The following is a 21,921-nucleotide window of genomic DNA, read 5'->3' as shown; positions in this document are numbered from 1 at the left end:
GATTGAGAGAAAATATATGTCGTGTGTTAATTAATTCCTCTCAGTCAGTGTTCTCACATGTTAGTGTACCGTATGTACCGCGGGTGTGTTTAAAGTTTCCGTGTGTCCAGTGAGGTCTAAGCCAGACCTGAGTAGCACCACTGTGTTAAGTCACCCGTGTGACCAGTGTGTTTGACAGCTATCAGACAGCCCTGAGCCCGAGTCCCCTTGTACAGAAAGCTTTTATGCTCGTCGCTCGTGATGTTCTGCAGAATCGTACCTGCTACGATTCCCATCGAGATTTGTTTCACTTCACCTCCAGACCGTCAGAGTGCAGTTATATGTAGAGAAACAAGTCTGTGGACGCTTAGACTAACCTCTGCTATAACTCCAACTGCCGAGAGAATGACACTCGCCAAGCCGCAGTTAGCCACTGTCGGCAGGCGCTGTGTCAGCCTCGTGTCACAAGCTTCAGTGAGCAGCCTGCACAAAGAAGATGTCACTTTGACTGCTAGCTCTCTCACTGCAGTCTGGTGTATGATGTTACAACTCCCAGATGTTTCGCCCAGTCGTCTCTGCCACGACTCGCTCCACAACTCGCTCCACGCTCGCCGGCAGTGACAGCCCAGCGACAGTACCAGTCGAGAAGTGTCCTCCTGAGTCACTTGCCAGAAGTCCTGCCCAGTTGCCGAGTTTTGTCGACGCCTCACTCGAGGGCACCAGCATGTCGTGCCCCAGGTTGAGTGAAACCTGCAGCGACTCCTACGATGACTGCTTCACCGTTCCAGAGGAGACCGTAACCTGTTACGTCACAGCTCAGCCGCAGCGATGTCTCCTGTGTTGCAGTATCTGTCCAGATGCAGGAAGACGTGCAGTGATGCCCTTCGACACTTATTGCCTATGACCACGATGTTTAGCACACCCCACATGTTTTTTTCTTCCCTCCCTGTAGGAAGTTTTTTTTCCATGTCCATATGTATATATATGTTTTTATTTTGTGTTCTGTGCCCTGTTCCTACGAGAGAGAGACCGAGTTCCTTTTACCACCAGTATTGTCGCGTCGGGACGACGCGTGGAAGGTGGCCGAGTGTATGTAGACAGCCTGTACTGTCTGCACAGACAGCCCATGCTGTCTGCCAGCTTAGTTCATATTTCGCGCCACTCAGGTGCTGCCCTCTGTAGCCAGGCCTCTCGGTGGGCATGCCAGCCTGCCTGCCCTTGCCTCTGCCTCACACACACAGTGGCCTAGCAGCAAGACACAAGTACTCCGAGCTCTCTCTCGTGGGATGGCCCTGCCCTGGGCCATGGGCACAAACACACAAGCCTGTGTACCCACCACGACTTAACAATAAACAAAGAAGCCTCCGAAGAAGACGTATCATTTACTCCCCGCTACCAGAACACCAAACAAACTCATTATAGGTCGGGTGAAATATAAGCAACTAATGGCAGAGAGGTGGGCTGGTGCAAGTATGAGTAGTGGGGGGGTTGAAGAGGGTTGGAATAGCTTTAAAAATGCAGTATTAGAATGTGGGGCAGAAGTTTGTGGTTATAGGAGGGTGGGTGCAGGAGGAAAGAGGAGTGATTGGTGGAATGATGAAGTAAAGGGTGTGATAAAAGAGAAAAAGTTAGCTAATGAGAGGTTTTTACAAAGCAGAAGTGTTATAAGAAAAGTAGAGTATATGGAGAGTAAAAGAAAGGTAAAGAGAGTGGTAAGAGAGTGCAAAAGGAGAGCAGTTGATAGAGTGGGAGAGGCACTGTCAAGAAATTTTAATGAAAATAAGAAAACATTTTGGAGTGAGTTAAACAAGTTAAGAAGGGCTAGAGAACAAATGGATTTGTCAGTTAAAAACAGAGTAGGGGAGTTAGTAGATGGGGAGATGGAGGTTTTGGGTAGATGGCGAGAATATTTTGAGGAACTTTTAAATGTCGACGAAGAAAGGGAAGCGGTAATTTCATGCACTGGCCAGGGACGTATACCATCTTTTAGGAGTGAAGAAGAACAGGATGTGAGTATGGGGGAGGTGCGTGAGGCATTACGTAGAATGAAAGGGGGTAAAGCAGCTGGAACTGATGGGATCTTGACAGAAATGTTAAAAGCAAGGGAGGGGGGGAATATAGCGTTGGAGTGGTTGGCATTTTTGTTTAATAAATGAATGAAAGAGGGGAAGGTACCTAGGGATTGGCAGAGAGCATGTATAGTCCCTTTATATAAAGGGAAGGGGGACAAAAGAGATTGTAAAAAATACAGAGGCATAAGTTTACTTAGTATACTAGGAAAAGTGTACGGTAGGGTTATAATTGAAAGAATTAGAGGTAAGACAATGTAGGATTGCGGATGAGCAAGGAGGTTTCATAGTGCGTAGGGGATGTGTAGATCAAGTGTTTACATTGAAGCATATATGTGAACAGTATTTAGATAAAGGTAGGGAAGTTTTTATTGCATTTATGGATTTAGAAAAGGCATATGATAGAGTGGATAGAGGAGCAATGTGGCAGATGTTGCAAGTATATGGAATAGGTGGTAAGTTATTAAATGCTGTAAAGAGTTTTTATGAGGATAGTGAGGCTCAGGTTAGGGTGTGTAGAAGAGAGGGAGACTACTTCCCGGTAAAAGTAGGTCTTAGACAGGGATGTGTAATGTCACCATGGTTGTTTAATATATTTATAGATGGGGTTGTAAAGGAAGTAAATGGTAGGGTGTTCAGGAGAGGGGTGGGATTAAATTTTGGGGAATCAAATTCAAAATGGGAATTGACAGTTACTTTTTGCTGATGATACTGTGCTTATGGGAGATTCTAAAGAAAAATTGCAAAGGTTAGTGGATGAGTTTGGGAATGTGTGTAAAGGTAGAAAGTTGAAAGTGAACATAGAAAAGAGTAAGGTGATGAGGGTGTCAAATGATTTAGATAAAGAAAAATTGGATATCAAATTGGGGAGGAGGAGTATGGAAGAAGTGAATGTTTTCAGATACTTGGGAGTTGACGTGTCGGCGGATGGATTTATGAAGGATGAGGTTAATCATAGAATTGATGAGGGAAAAAAGGTGAGTGGTGCGTTGAGGTATATGTGGAGTCAAAAAACGTTATCTATGGAGGCAAAGAAGGGAATGTATGAAAGTATAGTAGTACCAACACTCTTATATGGGTGTGAAGCTTGGGTGGTAAATGCAGCAGCGAGGAGATGGTTGGAGGCAGTGGAGATGTCCTGTTTAAGGGCAATGTGTGGTGTAAATATTATGCAGAAAATTCGGAGTGTGGAAATTAGGAGAAGGTGTGGAGTTAATAAAGGTATTAGTCAGAGGGCAGAAGAGGGGTTGTTGAGGTGGTTTGGTCATTTAGAGAGAATGGATCAAAGTAGAATGACATGGAAAGCATATAAATCTATAGGGCAAGGAAGGCGGGGTAGGGGTCATCCTCGAAAGGGTTGGAGAGAGGGGGTAAAGGAGGTTTCTGGGCAAGGGGCTTGGACTTCCAGCAAGCGTGCGTGAGCGTGTTAGATAGGAGTGAATGGAGACGAATGGTACTTGGGACCTGACGATCTGTTGGAGTGTGAGCAGGGTAATATTTAGTGAAGGGATTCAGGGAAACCGGTTATTTTCATATAGTCGGACTTGAGTCCTGGAAATGGGAAGTACAATGCCTGCACTTTAAAGGAGGGGTTTGGGATATTGGCAGTTTGGAGGGATATGTTGTGTATCTTTATATGTGTATGCTTCTAGACTGTTGTATTCTGAGCACCTCTGCAAAAACAGTGATAATGTGCGAGTGTGGTGAAAGTGTTGAATGATGATGAAAGTATTTTCTTTTTGGGGATTTTCTTTCTTTTTTGGGTCACCCTGCCTCGGTGGGAGACGGCCGACTTGTTAAAAAAAAAAAAAAAAAATACTCATTCCCGTCCAGATCTCTCTTAATCAGTGACCGGGCCATAAACCAAGGACTGTGTGAACAGGGAAAAAAAAGCAGGAAGTTAAATAAACATGAAATCGAAGTCCAAAATATTAGACAATACTTAAATGAACAACTGAAGTATGGAACATTACTTGTGGCCTTAACCCTTTCAGGGTCCAAGGCCCAAATCTGGAGTCACGCACCAGTGTCCAAGAATTTTCAAAAAAAATTTTTGTTATTTTTTCTTATGAAATCGTAGAGAATCTTCTTGTGAAGGTAATAAAACAAAAAGTATGAAATTTGGTGGAAAATTGACGAAATTATGCTCTCGCGAATTTTGATGTGTCAGCGATATTTACGAATCGGCGATTTTGCCGACTTTGACTCCCATTTTAGGCCAATTACATTATTCCAATCAACCAAATTCTTAGCTATTTCACTAGTATTACTTCTATTCTATCGATTGAGCACAAGAAATCGCCAAGTCAACTGTTTCAACTACAAAATAAAGTGATCGGAAATTGTTAATTTGGCCAATTTAACACAAAGTTCAAAATATTCCAGTTTCAAAATAGGGTCCAGAATGAACAATGTAGGCATTCCTGGCACTAAACTAACATTTCCTCTGTTCATTAGTTATGTTTTGAGGCTTTACAAATAAATTCCATTTTGATTTTTTATTCACATAATGAATTTTTATTCACACCAAAAAATAGAAGATTTACTGTTATGCAATACTGTAATAATTGTATAAATATCATCACCATATTTGTGAATGTATATTAGACCCACCAGCTGATGTGTATTAGACGTGTGAGGTCGTTTGTTTACTCTTGAATATCGGGAAAAATTTAACATTTCCGCTACTTTGAGCTCAGTTTCAAGCCATTTCCAATGCTAAAACCAATCAAAATCATCTCTATTTCTGTAATATGTCTTCCATTCTATCAAATGAGACCAAGAAATCGCAAATACAACTATAAAAAAACATACGAAAAAACACTGCAAAGTTGCTGTTTTAATCGAAAAATCATGATTTCATTTTTTTTCTCTCATTATACACAGTGTGCTGCAGGATCTGTTTTATGTGGTGCACACATACCACATAGATGTATTCTCTCATATCTAGGCCCAAATGTACCACTCACAGTTTATCAGAGTGAGCTGAGCTCATGGCGTAGATCTACGGTTTGGACCCTGAACGTAAAGCCGTAGATCTACGGGACGGACCCTGAAAGGGTTAAACAAATATAATGTAATAAGTATACCTGCACATAAACTTAATTCTCAAGAATATACTACAATACTTGTGTGGACTAACTGACGAGTGTAGGGATTGTGAGGAGTCAAAAGACACCTCCAAAAAAAGAAAGAAAAAATGGCAAAACATTGGAAAAATAAAAATGTCAGCCCATTTACTTTACAGGCATTATGTAGAAGTTTTAGATATTTTATTCAATTGTCATGTTATAGAACATTTTTACAAGAATATTTTAATCATTTGATTAGTTTTTTAATTTTTGGTACCAGTAGTCCATTCTGTGATTTAATTGGTAAAATTAATTCGTAGTTACCATATCATGTGACATATGAGATGCACCGGCATATAGGATGTACCCTACATTTGGACTGAAATATGTCCGTTTTTTTTTCCGTTGTTCTTTTTGTTAAATGGAATTATTTGTAGATCCTAAGCTTGATCCCCAAGCTTCACCCTCACCCCGTGTAGGATACAAGGTGAGCATCAGAATTTTGAAAAAAAAGCGTGTCTTATATGCTGCGAAATATGGTATTTAACCTGCTGAATTCATCTTGAGTATATAATTACAGATGTCTGGAGCAGAGATGGGAGGTATGGTACGCCTGCTTGGAGTAGGAGAACTTGCGAGGTGGGTGGCAACACTAGGAATAACAGGAATTCTCATGATGATTGTATTAGTCGTCATGATTGGAGTAGCTCGCCACTCCCGATGTACTCTAATCACGTAAGTTGTTTTCAGTTGTTTCCCTTCATAAACTACACTATGCCATACTTGATTTTAGCACTTAAGTATAACAAGGAAAGCTTAACAGTATATTGGTTCATTTTTAAAAAATAGACCATAATTATGCAGTGTGAATTTTTTCTATCTTATTCACATTTTTTTTAGGTGTAGATGCCACACCACTGGAGCATATTATAATTTTGGCTTAACATCTATATTTCTGAGTTGTTTGAATACCTGGGAAGCCTCTGGGTTGGCACACTTCTTATATTGGTTCTAAGATCTTTCCTTTTCATGGCTATCCAGAATGTGCCTTTAAGTCATTCTTTTTATTTAGTTTTTCCTTCTTTTACTTAATTAACTTTTTTATTCTGTTTCTGTGTATGTTAAAGGACTCATGATATACGGTAGTTCATTTATATCTGTTTAGTTTAGTGTACCTGGAATAGCCGTACTGTCTAGTATCATCATTTTATATTTTTTAACAAATTGGTTGTCTCCCCTGAGGTAGGGTGACCCAAAAAAGAAGAAACGCATTCACTATCATTCACTCCATCACTGCATTGCCAGAGGGAAGCCATTACTACAGTTCAAAGCTGCAAATATCCCCACCTCTCCTTTATTTTAATCTGGTCTTATTTGTGTGACATTTTTCTCTCCAAATTATATCTAACATAATATGTTATTTCCAGTAGAATGTTTGCTCTCTCCAGGTGGGTTTTGATGTACATACTTTGTTGAGGATTTTTCCTGTTTCTCTGGTAATTACCAAGTTTAATATTCATGGTGTTTTGCCTTCTCTCACTCTAGTCCGTCCTTTAATATGCTGATGCATAAAAAATAATCATCATTTATTTTACTATTTTTTTATTACACATCGGCCGTTTCCCACCAAGGCAGGGTGGCCCAAAAAAGAAAATTACAGCATCATTATTCATTCCATCACTGTCTTGCCAGAGGCATGCTTACACTACAGTTATAAAACTGCAACATTAACGCCTCTCCTTCAGAGTGCTGGCACTGTACTTCTTATCTCCAGGAATCAAGTCTGGCCTGACAGTTTCCCTGAATCCATAAATGTTACCTTGCTTACACTCCAATAGAACGTCAAGTCCTAAAAATCATTTGTCTCCATTTGCTCCTATGTAACATGCTCATGCATGCTTGCTTGAAGTCCAAGCCCCTCACACACAAAACCTCCTTTACCTTCTCCTTCCCAACCATTCCTAGGCCAACCCCTACCCTGCCTTCCCTCCACTGCAGATTTAAATACCCTCAAAATCATTCTATTTTGTTCCATCCTCTCTACATGTCCATACCATCTCAATAACCCCTCCTCAGTCCTCTGGATAATAGTGTTGGTAATCCCACACTTCCTCCTAATCTCCAAACTATGGATTCTCTGCATTATATTCACACCACACATTGCCCTCAGACATGACATCTCCACCGCCTCCAGTCTCCTCCTCGTTGCAACATTCACCACCCTCATACTCTCATACATTCCTCTCATTGCTTTCTTGGATAAAGTTCTTTGTCTCCACAGACTCCTAAGTGCACCTCTCACCTTTTTCCCGTCGTAAATTCTATGATTCACCTCATCTTTCATAGACCCATCTGCTGACACGTCCACTCCCTGATATCTGAATACACTCGCCTCCTCCATACTCTCTCCCTCCAATCTGATATCCAATCTTCCATTACCTAATTGTTTTGTTATCCTGAGTAAGGTGATGAGGATAACAAAAAAATTGGAGGGACAGAGTATGGAGGAGGTAAGTGTATTTAAATATTTGGGAGTGGATGTGTCAGAAGATGGGTCTACGAAAGATGAGGTGAATCATAGAATTGATGAGGGGACAAAGGTGATTGGTGCACTGTGAAGTCTGTGCAGACAAAGAACTTAACCCATGAAAACAAAGACGGGAATGTATGAGAGTATAATTACACCAACGGTTTTGTATGGGTGTGAGGCATGGGTGGTGAATGTTGCAACAAGGAGGAGGCTGGAGGCAGTGGAAATGTCATGTCTGAGGGCAATGTGTGGTGTGAATATAATGCAAATGATCCAAATTATATTGAAGAATTTTGTTAACCATTTGTTCACTTTTCCTGCCTCATAGGCTTTGCTGTTTATTTCTTGATGGTTGACATCCCTTATTACTGACTTCATTGCTTTTGTTAATTTTTTCAAGCGTTTAACATTACTGTATAGAATGTATTTTTGTGTAAATCTTTTAATGTAATTCTGTATTTTCTGAATCTTCTACTACCTGATAATTTTAATTTTGTTGATGAACTTGTTTGTTTGAGTCACTCAGGCATAACAAGAAACAGTTATGTTACAGTGTAACTTCATGTACATCCACTTGCTTTATGAATGTAATCCTTAATTAACTGTCTTTACACAAGTGTTAATGCTTACAGATTTTCTGTTCTGGGACTTCTTGCTATGATCCTGTGTTGGGGTTTGACTTCAGTCTACTTAGTGGCATCTGTTGTGAGTATTTAATGAATGCACTTGAATATAATGTCCTCTATGACTTAATGATCTTTTGCTTTATTTACAAACCAGTTTTGCAACTTACAAATAAGTTTACAATGAATGCAAATGTTTGACTAATGTTTTATTTTGAGTAAACAAACTAATTTGAAATCTAGCTATTAAATTTATTTGATAAGCGTTATTAGTTTTTAGTGTTGGTGTAGACGTGCAGACCATGAATTCAGAAGTAGCATATTGATATTTAGACAATGATATGTATTTTACTGTACATGTCTGAAAAGCAGCTGTACCTGTTTTTACAGTAGTAGCACAGGAAAGTGATTAGTATGCTGTCAGTAGTTCAAAATATGCAATGCTATATGTTTCTTAAAATTTCATGCAGGCTTTGTCAGACTGGTGTATGGATCCTAACCCTTTCTTGGAGGACCAACTCAGCAAACTGGTGTCCAGAGATGTTGCTGCTTACTACCTACGATGTGATCCAACACGACCATCACCATTCACACGCTATCTAACTCATGCCCAGCAGGCAGCAAATCTTGTCCTGGCATCCCTCAATAAAGTCACTCGTATTGCTGATATTTACTACGAACGAAAAGAGGTCAGTAATGATACGGTATGTAATAGTTTGGGTTTTATGTACAGTACATTATACTTGTAATTAATAGACACATAAGCAGTATGCAGACTTTTATAAACAGATAACACTTTGCTTGGATCAAAGCTTATAAAATCTTGTAGTCATTACTGTACAGTACAAAACAGTGTGTAATAAATTTTCTTTTAAATTTGGGTTCATTTTGTATTTCAAGAGACCATTTCTCTTCAAATATTCCTGTAATATTAAAATTTACACTCATAAGAAAGAATGACACGATAGAAAAGAGATTTGTTATGAACAGTCATTTAGCTCATTCTAAACAAAATCTTATGGTTAGCTTTTAGTTTAGGGGTTGTGCATGAAACTACCCAACAATGGGCACTGCAATAAAAATAACTTACTTAATCAAATGTGTTCAAGGTTGCTCATCAGTAAAATTGCTGGATAATTGAATTATGCAGATTAGGAACCATCTGACTTGGCAAGCTGAATGTACATATAATATACATGTATATTAACACAATTCCCATATTACATTAATGGATAAATGTGAAGCAAAGATGCACAGTCTGTGGCCCATTGGCCACATGCAACACTTGAGTAGCACAACTGTGGCACTTGATGTCTTGTGTAATACTAGTAATACTAGCCTTGTGACACTCAGTATCTTTCATTAATTTTACTCTGTTTGTAAACTGTTAGTTGTATACCTTTTTTACTGAATATTTAGTGAATATCCGTGATATTTATAGAGCCCATTCAATTCCCAACTTAACCCTTAACCCTTTGACTGTTTTCGACGTATAAATACATCTTACGAGCCAATGTTTCTGACGTATATATACTCAATAATTCTAGCGGCTTCAAATCAAGTGGGAGAAAGCTGGTAGGCCCACATGTTAGAGAATGGGTCTGTGTGGTCAGTGTGCACCACATAAAAAAAATCCTGCAGCACACATTGCGTAATGAGAAAAAAAAAACTCTGATCGTTTTTTTGGAATAAAACGCCGACTTTGAGGTGTATTTTCGTATAGTATTTATCGTTGTATTCGCGTTTTCATGGTCTTAGGTGATAAAATGGAAAACATATTACAGAAATAGAGATGATTTTCATTACTTTTACGATGAAAACGACCTTGAAACTGAGCTCAAAGTAGCGGAAATGTTCGATTTTTACCAATGTTCAAGAGTACATAAATCACACAACACGTCCAATACACGTCAACTGGGGAGTCTAATATTCTTTCACTAGTGCACTGATATTATTTATACCATTTTTACAATAATGCAGTCGTCTGCATAACAGTAAGTTTGTATTTTTTTGTATGAATAAAAAATCAAAATAGAAAGCAATAATAATATAAGAGGGGCCTAGAGATGTGACTAATGAACAGAGCATATGTTATTTTAGTGCCACGAATGTCTACCTTGTTTATTCTGGACCCTATTTTGAAATTGGCATCTTTTTTATTTTGTGTGAAATTGGCCAAATTGCCAATTTCTGACCACCATATTGGGTAGTCCAAATTAGTAAATGGGAGGTTTCTTGTACTCAGCTGATAGATAAAATGGAGTTCTAAAGAAATAGCTATGAGTTTGGTCAACTGGAACAATGGAATTGGCTGAAAATTGGGCTCAAATTCGGCGAAATCACCGATACGCATATGTCGCCGAGACCGCTAACTTCGCGGGAGCATAATTCCACGAGTTTTCGACCAAATTTCGAACTTTTGGTGTCATTACCATCGGGAAAAGATTCTCTATCATTTCATAAGAAAAAATAATTTTTTTTTTTTTTTCAAAAATTGAGCGACATAGAATGACAGTTTCAGAGAGGGGCCTGAAACAGTCAAAGGGTTAAACTGTCCAAACATAGATCTATATTTACGTTTGTAGCACTCTGACCTTCATTTTCTCCATTTGAAAGCACAAAAAAAGTAGATCTACGTTCGGAGCGCTATGCGAGCGAACATAGATCTACGTTTGGACAGTTTAAGGGTTAATAGTACTGTAACTGCAAGCCATCATCTGAGTGTTTGGAATTTTGATGACACTAATAAATATGCCGGAATTACGTGTATATATTAAGCTGATCTGATCACGTTATATTTCTCTTGAGTGCGTAACAACCATTGTGATTTTTATTTTTCCAGATCCATCCTCGCTTGGATCATTTAGGCGCATTTGTTAACCAATCACAGCGTAGTCTGGGAGGTGTTGCAGCACTGTTGGAGTGTCAGTCATTGCACCACCACTACCGCACAGCTCTCACTGCCACATGCCAGCAAGCTATGTGAGGATTATATTTTTTATAACATTACTGGTAGTTGGCTGTGTCCTACAAGTGCAATTTCAAACATATAATATGTTAGTATGTTAGCCTAACTTAGGAGGTTCTAGTCTACAGGTAGTGAGAAATTACAGTGCTTAACTTAAGAATTCCTGTGTACTGCTGACAAGGAATTACAGGGCTTAACCTGTACATACTACCCTATCATTAGTACAGTATATATTTTAAGAAATTAAAATTATTGTGAAAGGTTATTTTTTATACTTTTTAGCCTTTTAAGGTTTCATTGCAATTACAGATTTAGGAAAGGCATATGATAAGGTGGATAGAGAGTGATGTGGCAGAATTTGCAAATGTATGGAATAGGGGGTAAGTTACTTAAAGCAGTAAAGAGTTTTTACGTGATAACGAGGCAAAGGTTAGGATATGTTGAAAAGGAGATTATTTCCCAGTGAAAGGTATGTGTAATGTAACCATGGTTGTTTAATATGTTTATAGATTTTTTTTTTTTCAACAAGTTGACCATCTCCCACCGAGGCAGGGTGACCCAAAAGAAAGAAAATCCCCAAAAAGAAAATACTTTCATCATCATTCAACACTTTCACCTCACTCATACATAATCACTGTTTTTGCAGAGGTGCCCAGATTCTACAGTTTAGAAGCATATATAAAGATATATAACATATCCCTCCAAACTGCCAATATCACAAATCCCTCCTTTAAAGTGCAGGCATTGTACATCCCATTTCCAGTACTCAAGTCCGGCTATATAAAAATAACCGGATTCCCTGAATCCCTTCACTAAATATTACCCTGCCCACACTCAAACAGCTCGTCAGATCACAAAAACCATTCGTCTCCATTCACTCCTATCTAACACGCTCACACATGCTTGCTGGAAGTCCAAGCCCCTTGCCCACAAAACCTCCTTTACCCCCTCCCTCCAACCTTTTCGAGGATGACCCCCTCCCCCACCTTCCTTTCCCTGCAGATTTGTATGCTCTCCATGTCATTCTACTTTGATCCATTCTCTCTAAATGACCAAACCACCTCAACAACTCCTCTTCAGCCCTCTGATTAATACTTTTATTATTTCCACACTCCAAATTTTCTGCATAATATTTATGAATGTATGAAAGTATAGTAGTACCAACACTCTTATATGGGTGTGAAGCTTGGGTTGTGAATGCAGCAATGAGGAGGCGGTTGGAGGCAGTGGAGATGTCCTGTCTAAGGGCAATGTGTAGTGTAAATATTATGCAGAAAGTTCGGAGTGTGGAACTTAGGAGAAGGTGTGGAGTTAATAAAAGTATTAGTCAGAAGGCTGAAGAGTGGTTGTTGAGGTGGTTTGGTCATTTAGAGAGAATGGATCAAAGTAGAATGACATGGAGAGCACTTAAATCTGTAGGAGACGGAAGGCGGGGTAGGGGTCGTCCTCGATAAGGTTGGAAGGAAGGGGTAAGGGAGGTTTTGTGGGCGAGGGGCTTGGACTTCCAGCAGGCGTGCATGAGCGTGTTCGATAGGAGTGAATGGAGACGAATAGTATTTGGGACTTGACGATCTGTTGGAGTGTGAACAGGGTAATATTTAGTGAAGGGATTCAGGGAAACCGGTTATTTTTTTATAGCTGGACATGAGTCCTGGAAATGGGAAGTACAATGCCTGCACTCTAAAGGAGGGGTTTTGGGATATTAGCAGTTTGGAGGGATATGTTGTGTATCTTTATACATATATGCTTCTAAACTGTTGTGTTCTGAGCACCTCTGCAAAAACAGTGATTATGTATGAGTGAAGTGAAAGTGTTGAATGATGATGAAAGCATTTTCTTTTTGGGGATTTTCTTTCTCTTTGGGTCACCCTGCCTCGCTTAGGGCCAGGACATCCAACTTCTTTTCATTCATAACATCAGCAATCATCTGTTTCTTGTCATCCGCACTACATCCACGCACATTCAAGCATCCCAGTTTTTTAAAGTTTTTCTTCTTCTCTTTTTTAGTAAATGTCTACAGGAGAAGGGGTTACTAGCCCATCGCTCCCGGCATTTTAGTCGCCTCATACGACACGCATGGCTTACGGAGGAAAGATTCTTTTCCACTTCCCCATGGACAATAGAAGAAATAAAGAAGAACAAGAGCTATTTAGAAAAAAGAGAAAAACCTAGATGTATGTATATATATATGCATGTGCGTGTCTGTGAAGTGTGACCAAAGTGTAAGTAGGAGTAGCAAGATATCCCTGTTATCTAGCATGTTTGAGACAGAAAAAGACACCAGCAATCCTACCATCATGCAAAACAGTTACAGGTTTCTGTTTCACAGTCATCTGGCAGGACGGTAGTACTTCCCTGGGCGGTTGCTACTACTATTTTTTTTTTTCACAAGCTATTTACAGGTTAAGGATTCCTAATTTTATTGGCATGCTAAGAGCTGTTACCTACATCAGCTCATTTGAAAGCATTTTTATTATTATGAGACATACAAGTAGGGAACAGGATGAAGTTGGAGCCATCTGTGGGCCAGCATTTTCATTTGACCAACTGACTTTATCTCGTTGACATCATTATGCTGTACGAATGTGTTCCATACTCGAGTCATCCTGGGTATATATGATCTCAGATGGAGTGATGTTCTGGAGAAGGGTACAGCCAGAGTGAAGTTGCTGCTTTCTGCCCGTCTTGTGGCATAAAAGCTTGTTTCACGCTGTCCTCGAAGTGGATCCAAGTGTGGTACTTTGACAATATTGGCCTTGTACATAACAGTAAGGCCACTCACATCCCTCCTGTGTTCAAGGCTCTGCTGAAATGACAGATCTATCCAGGATGGTTCCAGGCGAGAGATGAGACGTCTTGCTCTGTTCTCTTCTCTGTCAAGCAGTCGCAAATGAGAGGGCGGGGCAGGCAAACCAAGAAAGTGGAGTATACTCAAGGTGTGAGCGTACTTGTGCCTCGTACAGAATCTTGCAACCCCTGCTGTCAAGCAGATGCGAGATACGGCAAAGTGCTGTAAGCTTCCTGGCTGCCTTGTTTGCAAGATTTGCAACATGGTTCTTCATGGTTAGTTTGGAGTTAAATTTCACCCCAAGGATATCAACTTATTCTCCAGGTGCCAACACCCTCCCATTCATCCTTACTACTGCACCAGCATTACCATCATGGTGCCTAGAGACGATCATCATTTGCATTTTCTCAGGTGCGAATGTTACTTGCCATCTATTTCCCCAAGCTGATATAGCTCTTAGCTGGTGATTGATGTAGCTTAGAGCAGCTGGCGTTTCTTCTCTTGGATAAGTGAATGTCAGTGTACAGTCATTTGCATATGCATGTGATTCTGGGATGAGATGAAGAAGGTCGTTGAAGTAAACATTCCATAACAATGGTCCCAGCACGCTTCCTTGTGGAACATTTGCCCCAATAGGATGTCTTGCTGATTCCGTCCCTTTGAGAAGTACACTTAGAGATCTACCATGAAGGTAATCACTGAGGAGACATAGCGTACAGCCTGCAATTCCCAGTGCTTGAAGTTTTGCTAAGAGGCCCTGGTGCCACTCCCGGTCGAAAGCACCAGCAATGTCCCGTGCTACCACACAGCTGACTTTGGATTCATCCAGTGACTGGTGCCACTTAGTGGAGAGGTTTAACAACAGATCAGCAGCTGAGTAACCTTTCCTTAAGCCATATTGACGATCACAAAGTAGTGAGTGGTAGTCAAAAAACTCTCTCGTTTGTCTTGAGATTATTGTCTCAAGGATCTTACCAGTGATTGACAGGAGTGACACTGGTCTGTAGTTGCTGATTTCTGCTCTGCTCTTCTTTTGTGAACAGGGACTACATTTGCCTCTTTCCATAGAGAGGGCCATTCACACTGTACTAGGCAGCGCTGAAAAATGCGAGTTAGAGGTGCTGCTAGCTGGTCTGCACATCTCAGCAATCTTGAGCTCAACTTGTCTGGGCCCACAGCCTTTTCTTGGTCAAGCGATTTAAGAAGGAAATGCACCTTCTCCTGCCTTATTGTCACCACTGACAGTTTTGACACAGTTCTTGCAGCTAGCCAAGGAGGGTCCCTTGCTGGATCAGGAACTTGCATTTTGGTAGCAAGGTGTTCAGCAAAGAGGTCTGCCTTCTCTTGACTACTAGTAGAAGTGGTCCCATCCTGTCGATTTAGAGGTGGAATGAGTTCATCAGGCAGATAACCTTGTCTGTCCTTGACCAGGGACCACCAGGTTTTGGAGCCTACACTACCTGATGCTAGCTTTCTTTTAGTGTCCACCTCCCATTTAGCAATGGCTCACTTTTGAACTTCACCCATATGCCTACAGGCTTGCCTGTGCAAGTTCCTGTTATAGGTGGTAGGATGTCTCTTGTACCTTCGCCATGCTTTTTACTTAGCAGTAGCAGCCTCTCTACAACGAAAGCCAAACCAAGGCTGATCTGTAGGCTTCGTCACATATTGCCGGAGAGGAATGTGTTCTTGTTGTAGATAAGGATGTGTCCAGTGAAGGCTTTCACTTGGTTGTCAACATCCCCTTGGAGAAGAGCATTCCAATCGGTGATGGCGAGCTCAGAGCTCCACACACACACACACACACACACACACACACACACACACACACACACACACACACACACACACACACACACACACACACACACTCACACTCACACTCACACTCTCTCTCACTCTGGAAGTTGAAGACTCAGATGAATCAAAGGGGTGTTAGGAAGTATTTCTTCAGTCAGAGTAGTCAGGCCGTGGAATAGCCTAGAAAGTGACATAGTGGAGGCAGGAACCATACATAGTTTTAAGGCGAGGTATGATAAAGCTCATGGGGCAGGGAGAGAGAGGACCTAGTAGCAATCAGCAAAGAGGCGGGGCCAGGAGCTATGTCTCGACCCCTGCAACCACAAATAGGTGAGCACACACACTCACACTTACACTCTCTCTCTCTCTCTCTCTCTCTCTCTCTCTCTCTCTCTCTCTCTCTCTCTCTCTCTCTCTCTCTCTCTCTCTCTCTCTCTCTCTCTCTCTCACACACTTTCACACTCTCTCACACACTCTCTCTCTCACTCACTCTCTCACTCACACTCTCTCTCACTCACACACTCACTCACTCTCACACTCACTCTCACACTCACTCTCACACTCACTCTCACACTCACTCTCACACTCTCACACTCTCACACTCACACTCACTCACACTCACTCACTCACACTCACTCACACTCTCACTCACACTCTCTCTCCCTCTCTCTCTCTCTCTCTCTCTCTCCAGGTGCATAAATGCTTACTATAACCCACTTTTCACATCCAACCCTTATTTTACACCACATAATCCTTGAATTTATACATTTATATTCCCTCTTTTCCTGCCATAACGTATCCTTCAACATTACTGCTACTCCTTCTTTAGCTCTAACTCTATTTGAAACCCCTGACCTAATCCCATTTATTTCTCTCCACTGAAACTCGCCCACCCCCTTCAGCTTTGTTTCACTTAAAGCAAGGATGTCCAGCTTCTTCTCATTCATAACATCCATAATCATCTCTTTCTTATCATTCGCGCAATATCAACGCACATTCAAACATCCCACTTTGACAGTTTTCTTCTTTTTCTTTTTAGTAAGCTATACAGGAAAAGGGGTTACTAGCCCATTTGTTCCTGGCATTTTAGTTGACTTTTACAACACGCATGGCTTACGGAGGAAAGATTCTTATTCCACTTCCCCGTGGATATGAAAGGAAAAGCAATAAGAACAAGAACTATTAAGATAAAATCAAAGAAAGCTCAGATGAATGTGTATACAGAAGCATGTACATGTATGTGTAGTGTGACCTAAGTGTAAGTAGAAGTAGCAAGATGTACCTGAAATCTTGCATGTTTATGAGACAGAAAAAAGACACCAGCAATCCTACCATCATGTAAAACAAATACAGGCTTCCTTTTTACACTCGCTTGGTAGGACAGTAGTACCTCCCCGAATGGCTGCTGTCTACCAACCTACTACTATGTTTATAGATAGGGTTGTAAAAAAGTGAACACTAGGGTGTTGGGGAAAGGGATGAGGGAGTGAAAGACAGTGAGAGTTACTCTCACTGTCAAACACTGCGAGGATAACAATATGTAAAAGAACAGATACTTTACTAATACATTATTGTGCATTATTGTTATTTATGATGCAGACTGAGACTGTGCTAAAACTTGTTATTGTATATTAATATTTGTTCCCCTCTCCCTCTTCTTTCCCATCTGGCTTCCCATCCTCTCTTTTCTTTACCTTTTTTTTCTTACCCCTCCTCTCTTCCTCTTATGTCTTCCTTTACTCCTCCTCTCTTCCACTTGTGTCTTGTTTTTTGCCCCTCTCTTTCCCTTGATATCTTTTTTTCTCCTCTCTTCCCTTTTTGTCTCCTTCTCTTTTCCCCTTATGTATTTTCTCCCTCATCTCTCTGCCTTATGTCTTTTTTTCCCTCCTCTCTTCCCTTATGTCTTTTCCCCTTCCTTTCTTCCCCTTATGTCCACCCCATCTCTATTTCCCCTTCTCTTTCTCCTCCTTACATTCTTTTTTCCTTCCTTCCTTCCTTCCTCTCTTTCTCTCTCCTTCCTCTCCTCTTTCTTCCCTATCCCCATTCTCCCAGTTGGTCACTTTTGACACCTCACCAATCCTGTTTTTTTTTTTTTTTTGTGGGATTACTTTTTTATTTCACTTTATTCAAGTTCAACTAAATTATTTTCAAAATGTCTTTTTTTTTTTTTAACCCTTAAACTGTCCAAACATAGACCTATGTTTGCACCGCTAGCGCTCCAAACATAGATCTACATTTCATTTTACATGCTTTCAGATGTAAAAAAACGTAGATCTACGTTTGGAGTGCTAGCGGTGCAAACATAGATCTACGTTTGGACAGTTTAAGGGTTAATATTTCTGTATTTGGGTGTCTCAGATTTTAGTTTTTACCTGCATCACATTGTTTCATGTAGCACATATCCGAATGAATAAGCAATGTATTCTAACACCATAGCAACACAGCTTTACAGTAAAGCTTGTATTTTACAGGTCTGGTGTAGTGTACCTCCTCCTGTCAGCTGCTGGAAGTGGTTTGCTCTTCACTATCTTGGTCTGGATTACTTCTCACACCTGGATCTACCTCAACCACAAGTGAGCCATCAGTTTATTCCTTGGCATCCTTCATGAAGTTTGCCAGTGCCTAAATAGCTGTATATTTTTTCATGAAACAGAGGAGAGGGCATAATGTTGTACAGTGTGTGTTGCAATTCCTGGAAATTATTGAATTCATCTCAATATTATAGAAACAACAGTTCAAGCACAACTATACAAATGTGCAGAAAGTATAATGTGATAAAAGTGCGAAGTATATAATGCATAACTCACAGTGCATTATGAGGTTAGGGAATAAAGGCTAATATTTATTATATTTGCTCATATTGCCAAAAGTATTGGCCATATTTTTTTGGTTTTCAGCTCTCTGGTGAGATTATCCTCTTAAATTATGATTCTTATTTTTTTTATAAGATTGGTCTTCTCTCACTGTAGTAGGGTAACCCAAAGAAGGAAATAATCATAATTCATTCATTCAATAGCTATCTTGCTAGCAGTGTTTTATATTTAACAAATTAAAGACTAATTACAGAATACTTCAGTAAACATAAATTTAAAGTGTGGGAATTAATATGCAGTGCATCTAAAGCACTCAAACAGTTTCTTCAAATTCTCTCAGCTAAAATCCTACAGCCTGCATCTATGTGAATCATGACATTGTTGAAAAAGCTGTTTCCTGAAGCAGGTATTAATTCACACTAACACTAGTTTTGATCTTGAGGTAAGAGGTAAAAAAATGTTAATATGAGAGTTGACTCTAAGTAGCCTTAATGCTTTTCTGTGTTATTCATTGTGATGAGGCTGCCTTCAAATTCCCAATTAATAAGTTTGCTTCAGTCAAGAGGAGAGGAAAAGGAGTACACAATCATTAGGACTTAAAGATTTTGTTAAATTTATCCCCATACTCCTTACCTTCAACTCTTCTTCTGCTTATATTTAATAAGACTTAGTGTAAACTATTGTGCACCTGACATTTTTTAGTGCCTTTCTGTTCTATTTTAATCAGGGTTTGTTATAACATATTTTCATCTGTAGAAGCAGTTCATAGAAAAAGCTCATCTATCTTAGTAATGTTTCTTTTTCCATTTGCTTTTGTTTTACTCTTGCTTTTGTTTTTTATTTTTTTCCTTTCTACCACATACATAAGCTTATTTAAGTAAACCATATGTTTCACAGTGGAAACACATGGTCACTGCTCTACCTATGACACAGCCAAACCAGCATGTTGAATTCTTTATAAATTGCTTCAAAAGCTCCTTTCAAAGGTTTTAGATATTTTTTATATTTTTTATTATTTTCTTGTTTTTTGCATGAAACCACAACCTTATGGAAAAGCAGATCTACGAGCAAACAAGGCATTAATAGATAGTTGCATGTCACATTATTTTATGTAGTACGGGATTTTTAATATTCTTATCGCATTGCTATCGTATCATATACTGTATATACTGTATTGAGTCCGGTCCATAAATATTACGTTTTCCTAATTATTAAATTTGCTTAATATAGAAAAAATTGGTGCTTGTTTGGTTTTGCCACATAATCAATTTTCTGTCAACACACTAGATCACCTATTATTCTGTTTATGAGATTAATTATTCTGTAATTGCTATTTAAACTTGCCATATACACCTTGAATAATTACTATATATGCAAAACTATTGCACAAAGATCTCTGGTACTGTGTTACTAGGGATAGACAATATACAGGTGTCAAGTCTAGTAATTATTGAATGTCATGAGGTATGTTAGTGCCTTACTCCATTTCTGCTTCAGAAGAGGCTCATCTAGGTCCAGTTCCTCACAGCCAAGCGGCAAGAATATACAAGCCGTCAGAGTTTGGCTCAACACTCCACCATCCCATCCAGCAGCTATTGTGTAGGAACTCTCAATAGATCAGTTTTTACTTGTACCAAAATCTTGTTTCCTTAATTATACTTGCTTACTAAAAGAACAAACAGGAAGCAAGTGTTTCATTCTCTTTACATTTGTTTCATACAGTAAATTTCTCCCAAATAAAATAGGAACCTGCACACAACCACCATTTCTGTTTTCTTTTAATCAGTTCTTGAAGTAGCTTAAGCATATAAGACTAAGTTTATGATGAGAGTGAAAATGACGGATTAGCTTTTCACATTGATAGCTTTAGAGTTAAAGAAGTTATTACATCTAAGATTAAACTTAAAGATATAAACCTAAAACTCAAAACATAGCCTTCAGTGTGGAAACCTTTAAGAAATTCCTCTATGCATAGACTTACACAGAGCCTTCCACAGTGACACACAAGATGTGTGTGTGTTTGTGTTCACCAAGTTGTAGTGATTGAATAAGTGTGTACTTACCCATGTGTGGTTGCAGGAGCTGAGTCTCAACTCCTGGCCGTGCCTCTTAACTTGCCACTTGCCAGATTCACTCTCTCATAGCTTTGTGGGCCCTGCCATACCTATTCTTAAAACTGTGTGTGGAATCTACCTCCACCACTTCTTTGTTGAGGTCATTTCACTTCCCAACCACCATGAAACTTAAGAAAGACTTCCTGACATGCTTGTGACTTATTGTCTTCAACTTCTGTGCCCCTGATTACCTGTTTCCTGCATCTCAAACAGCCTGTCCCTATCTGTCCTATCAATTCCTCTTGAGTATTTTGTATATTGTTATCATGTCTTCCTTGATCCTTCCATCATCCAGGTTCATTAGATTCAGTTCATTTAGCCTCTTTTCATAGCTCATACCCCTTAGCTCTGAAACTAATCTCATTTCATACTTCTGCACCTTCTTCATTTTCTTAGCATGCTCATCGGGTGTGGGTTCCATACTGGCGTTGCATATTCCATGATGGGCCTGACATGTGTTGTATAAAGCACCCAGAATAACCATTGATATTCCTGAGGGCCACTCTCAGAGTAGCCAGACGAGCATTGGCTGAAGAGATTATTCGGTTGATGTGAGCCTGTGTTGATAGGGTAGTAACTGTGCTTACCTCCCAGAAGTACATTTTCCTTATCTGGTCAGATATTTGTTAACAGTTAAGTTTTTTCAACAAACTAGTCATGTAGTTACACTATTCAGTCTGGTTTAAACGGAATTAAAAACAAATACCTCAGCCTCAGTGAGAGTCAGATGGGAGACAATATTTAAGATTTAAAATAAGGCCTTCTGTTTTATATCCTAGTAAGGCTTTATATACAGCCTTTGGCTTCTAAGCTTAAATTAAAACAATTGCCATTTGCATTTACTGCAAGACCTTGAGCTATAAAGCATGGTTTTGATCTTGTCTTCAAATTTTAAGTTTTTCAGACTATCTACACATGCATAGGTATGCACCACCAGTTAAAAGTGATACAAAAACCTGGCAGCATTGCTTTAAAAATATTAAGTTTTCCTGTATATACTGCTTTCACCTTCATTTGCATTCAAAATATGAATTAATGTAAACAACTTAATTACTGCAGCATATATACTACATTAAAAAGAAAGTAAAAACAGGAAAGGATGAAGAATATTGGAAGAATGTTGACATTATTTTTTTTTTTTCACTTCTATCAATCTTTTGCTATAA

The 21,921-nt window shown here is 39.6% G+C and overlaps 1 protein-coding gene across 14 annotated transcripts in view; it reads left to right on the top strand.

Annotated features, from left to right (window-relative positions):
• The window catches only part of tty (tweety), a 305,681-nt gene that overhangs the window by 217,299 nt on the left and 66,461 nt on the right, over positions 1 to 21,921 (top strand). For 10 of the 14 annotated variants that reach the window (XR_011392576.1, XM_070089721.1, XM_070089720.1 and 7 more), the window contains 6 exons: positions 5,700 to 5,854; positions 8,282 to 8,354; positions 8,743 to 8,976; positions 11,115 to 11,254; positions 18,300 to 18,401; positions 20,139 to 20,240. Coding sequence is in view for 13 of the 14 variants with exons in the window: in XM_070089721.1 (XP_069945822.1) it covers positions 5,700 to 5,854; positions 8,282 to 8,354; positions 8,743 to 8,976; positions 11,115 to 11,254; positions 18,300 to 18,401; positions 20,139 to 20,240 (806 nt within the window). In the remaining variant the exon portion in view is untranslated. The remainder of the gene's footprint in view (positions 1 to 5,699; positions 5,855 to 8,281; positions 8,355 to 8,742; positions 8,977 to 11,114; positions 11,255 to 18,299; positions 18,402 to 20,138; positions 20,241 to 21,921) is intronic. The other 4 variants (XM_070089717.1, XM_070089715.1, XM_070089723.1 and 1 more) reach the window with 4 other exon arrangements.

Source organism: Cherax quadricarinatus, chromosome 29 (assembly GCF_038502225.1).
Source record: "Cherax quadricarinatus isolate ZL_2023a chromosome 29, ASM3850222v1, whole genome shotgun sequence".
Classification (NCBI taxonomy): Eukaryota; Metazoa; Arthropoda; class Malacostraca; order Decapoda; family Parastacidae; genus Cherax; species Cherax quadricarinatus.
This window is presented reverse-complemented; position numbering and strand designations above follow the sequence as displayed.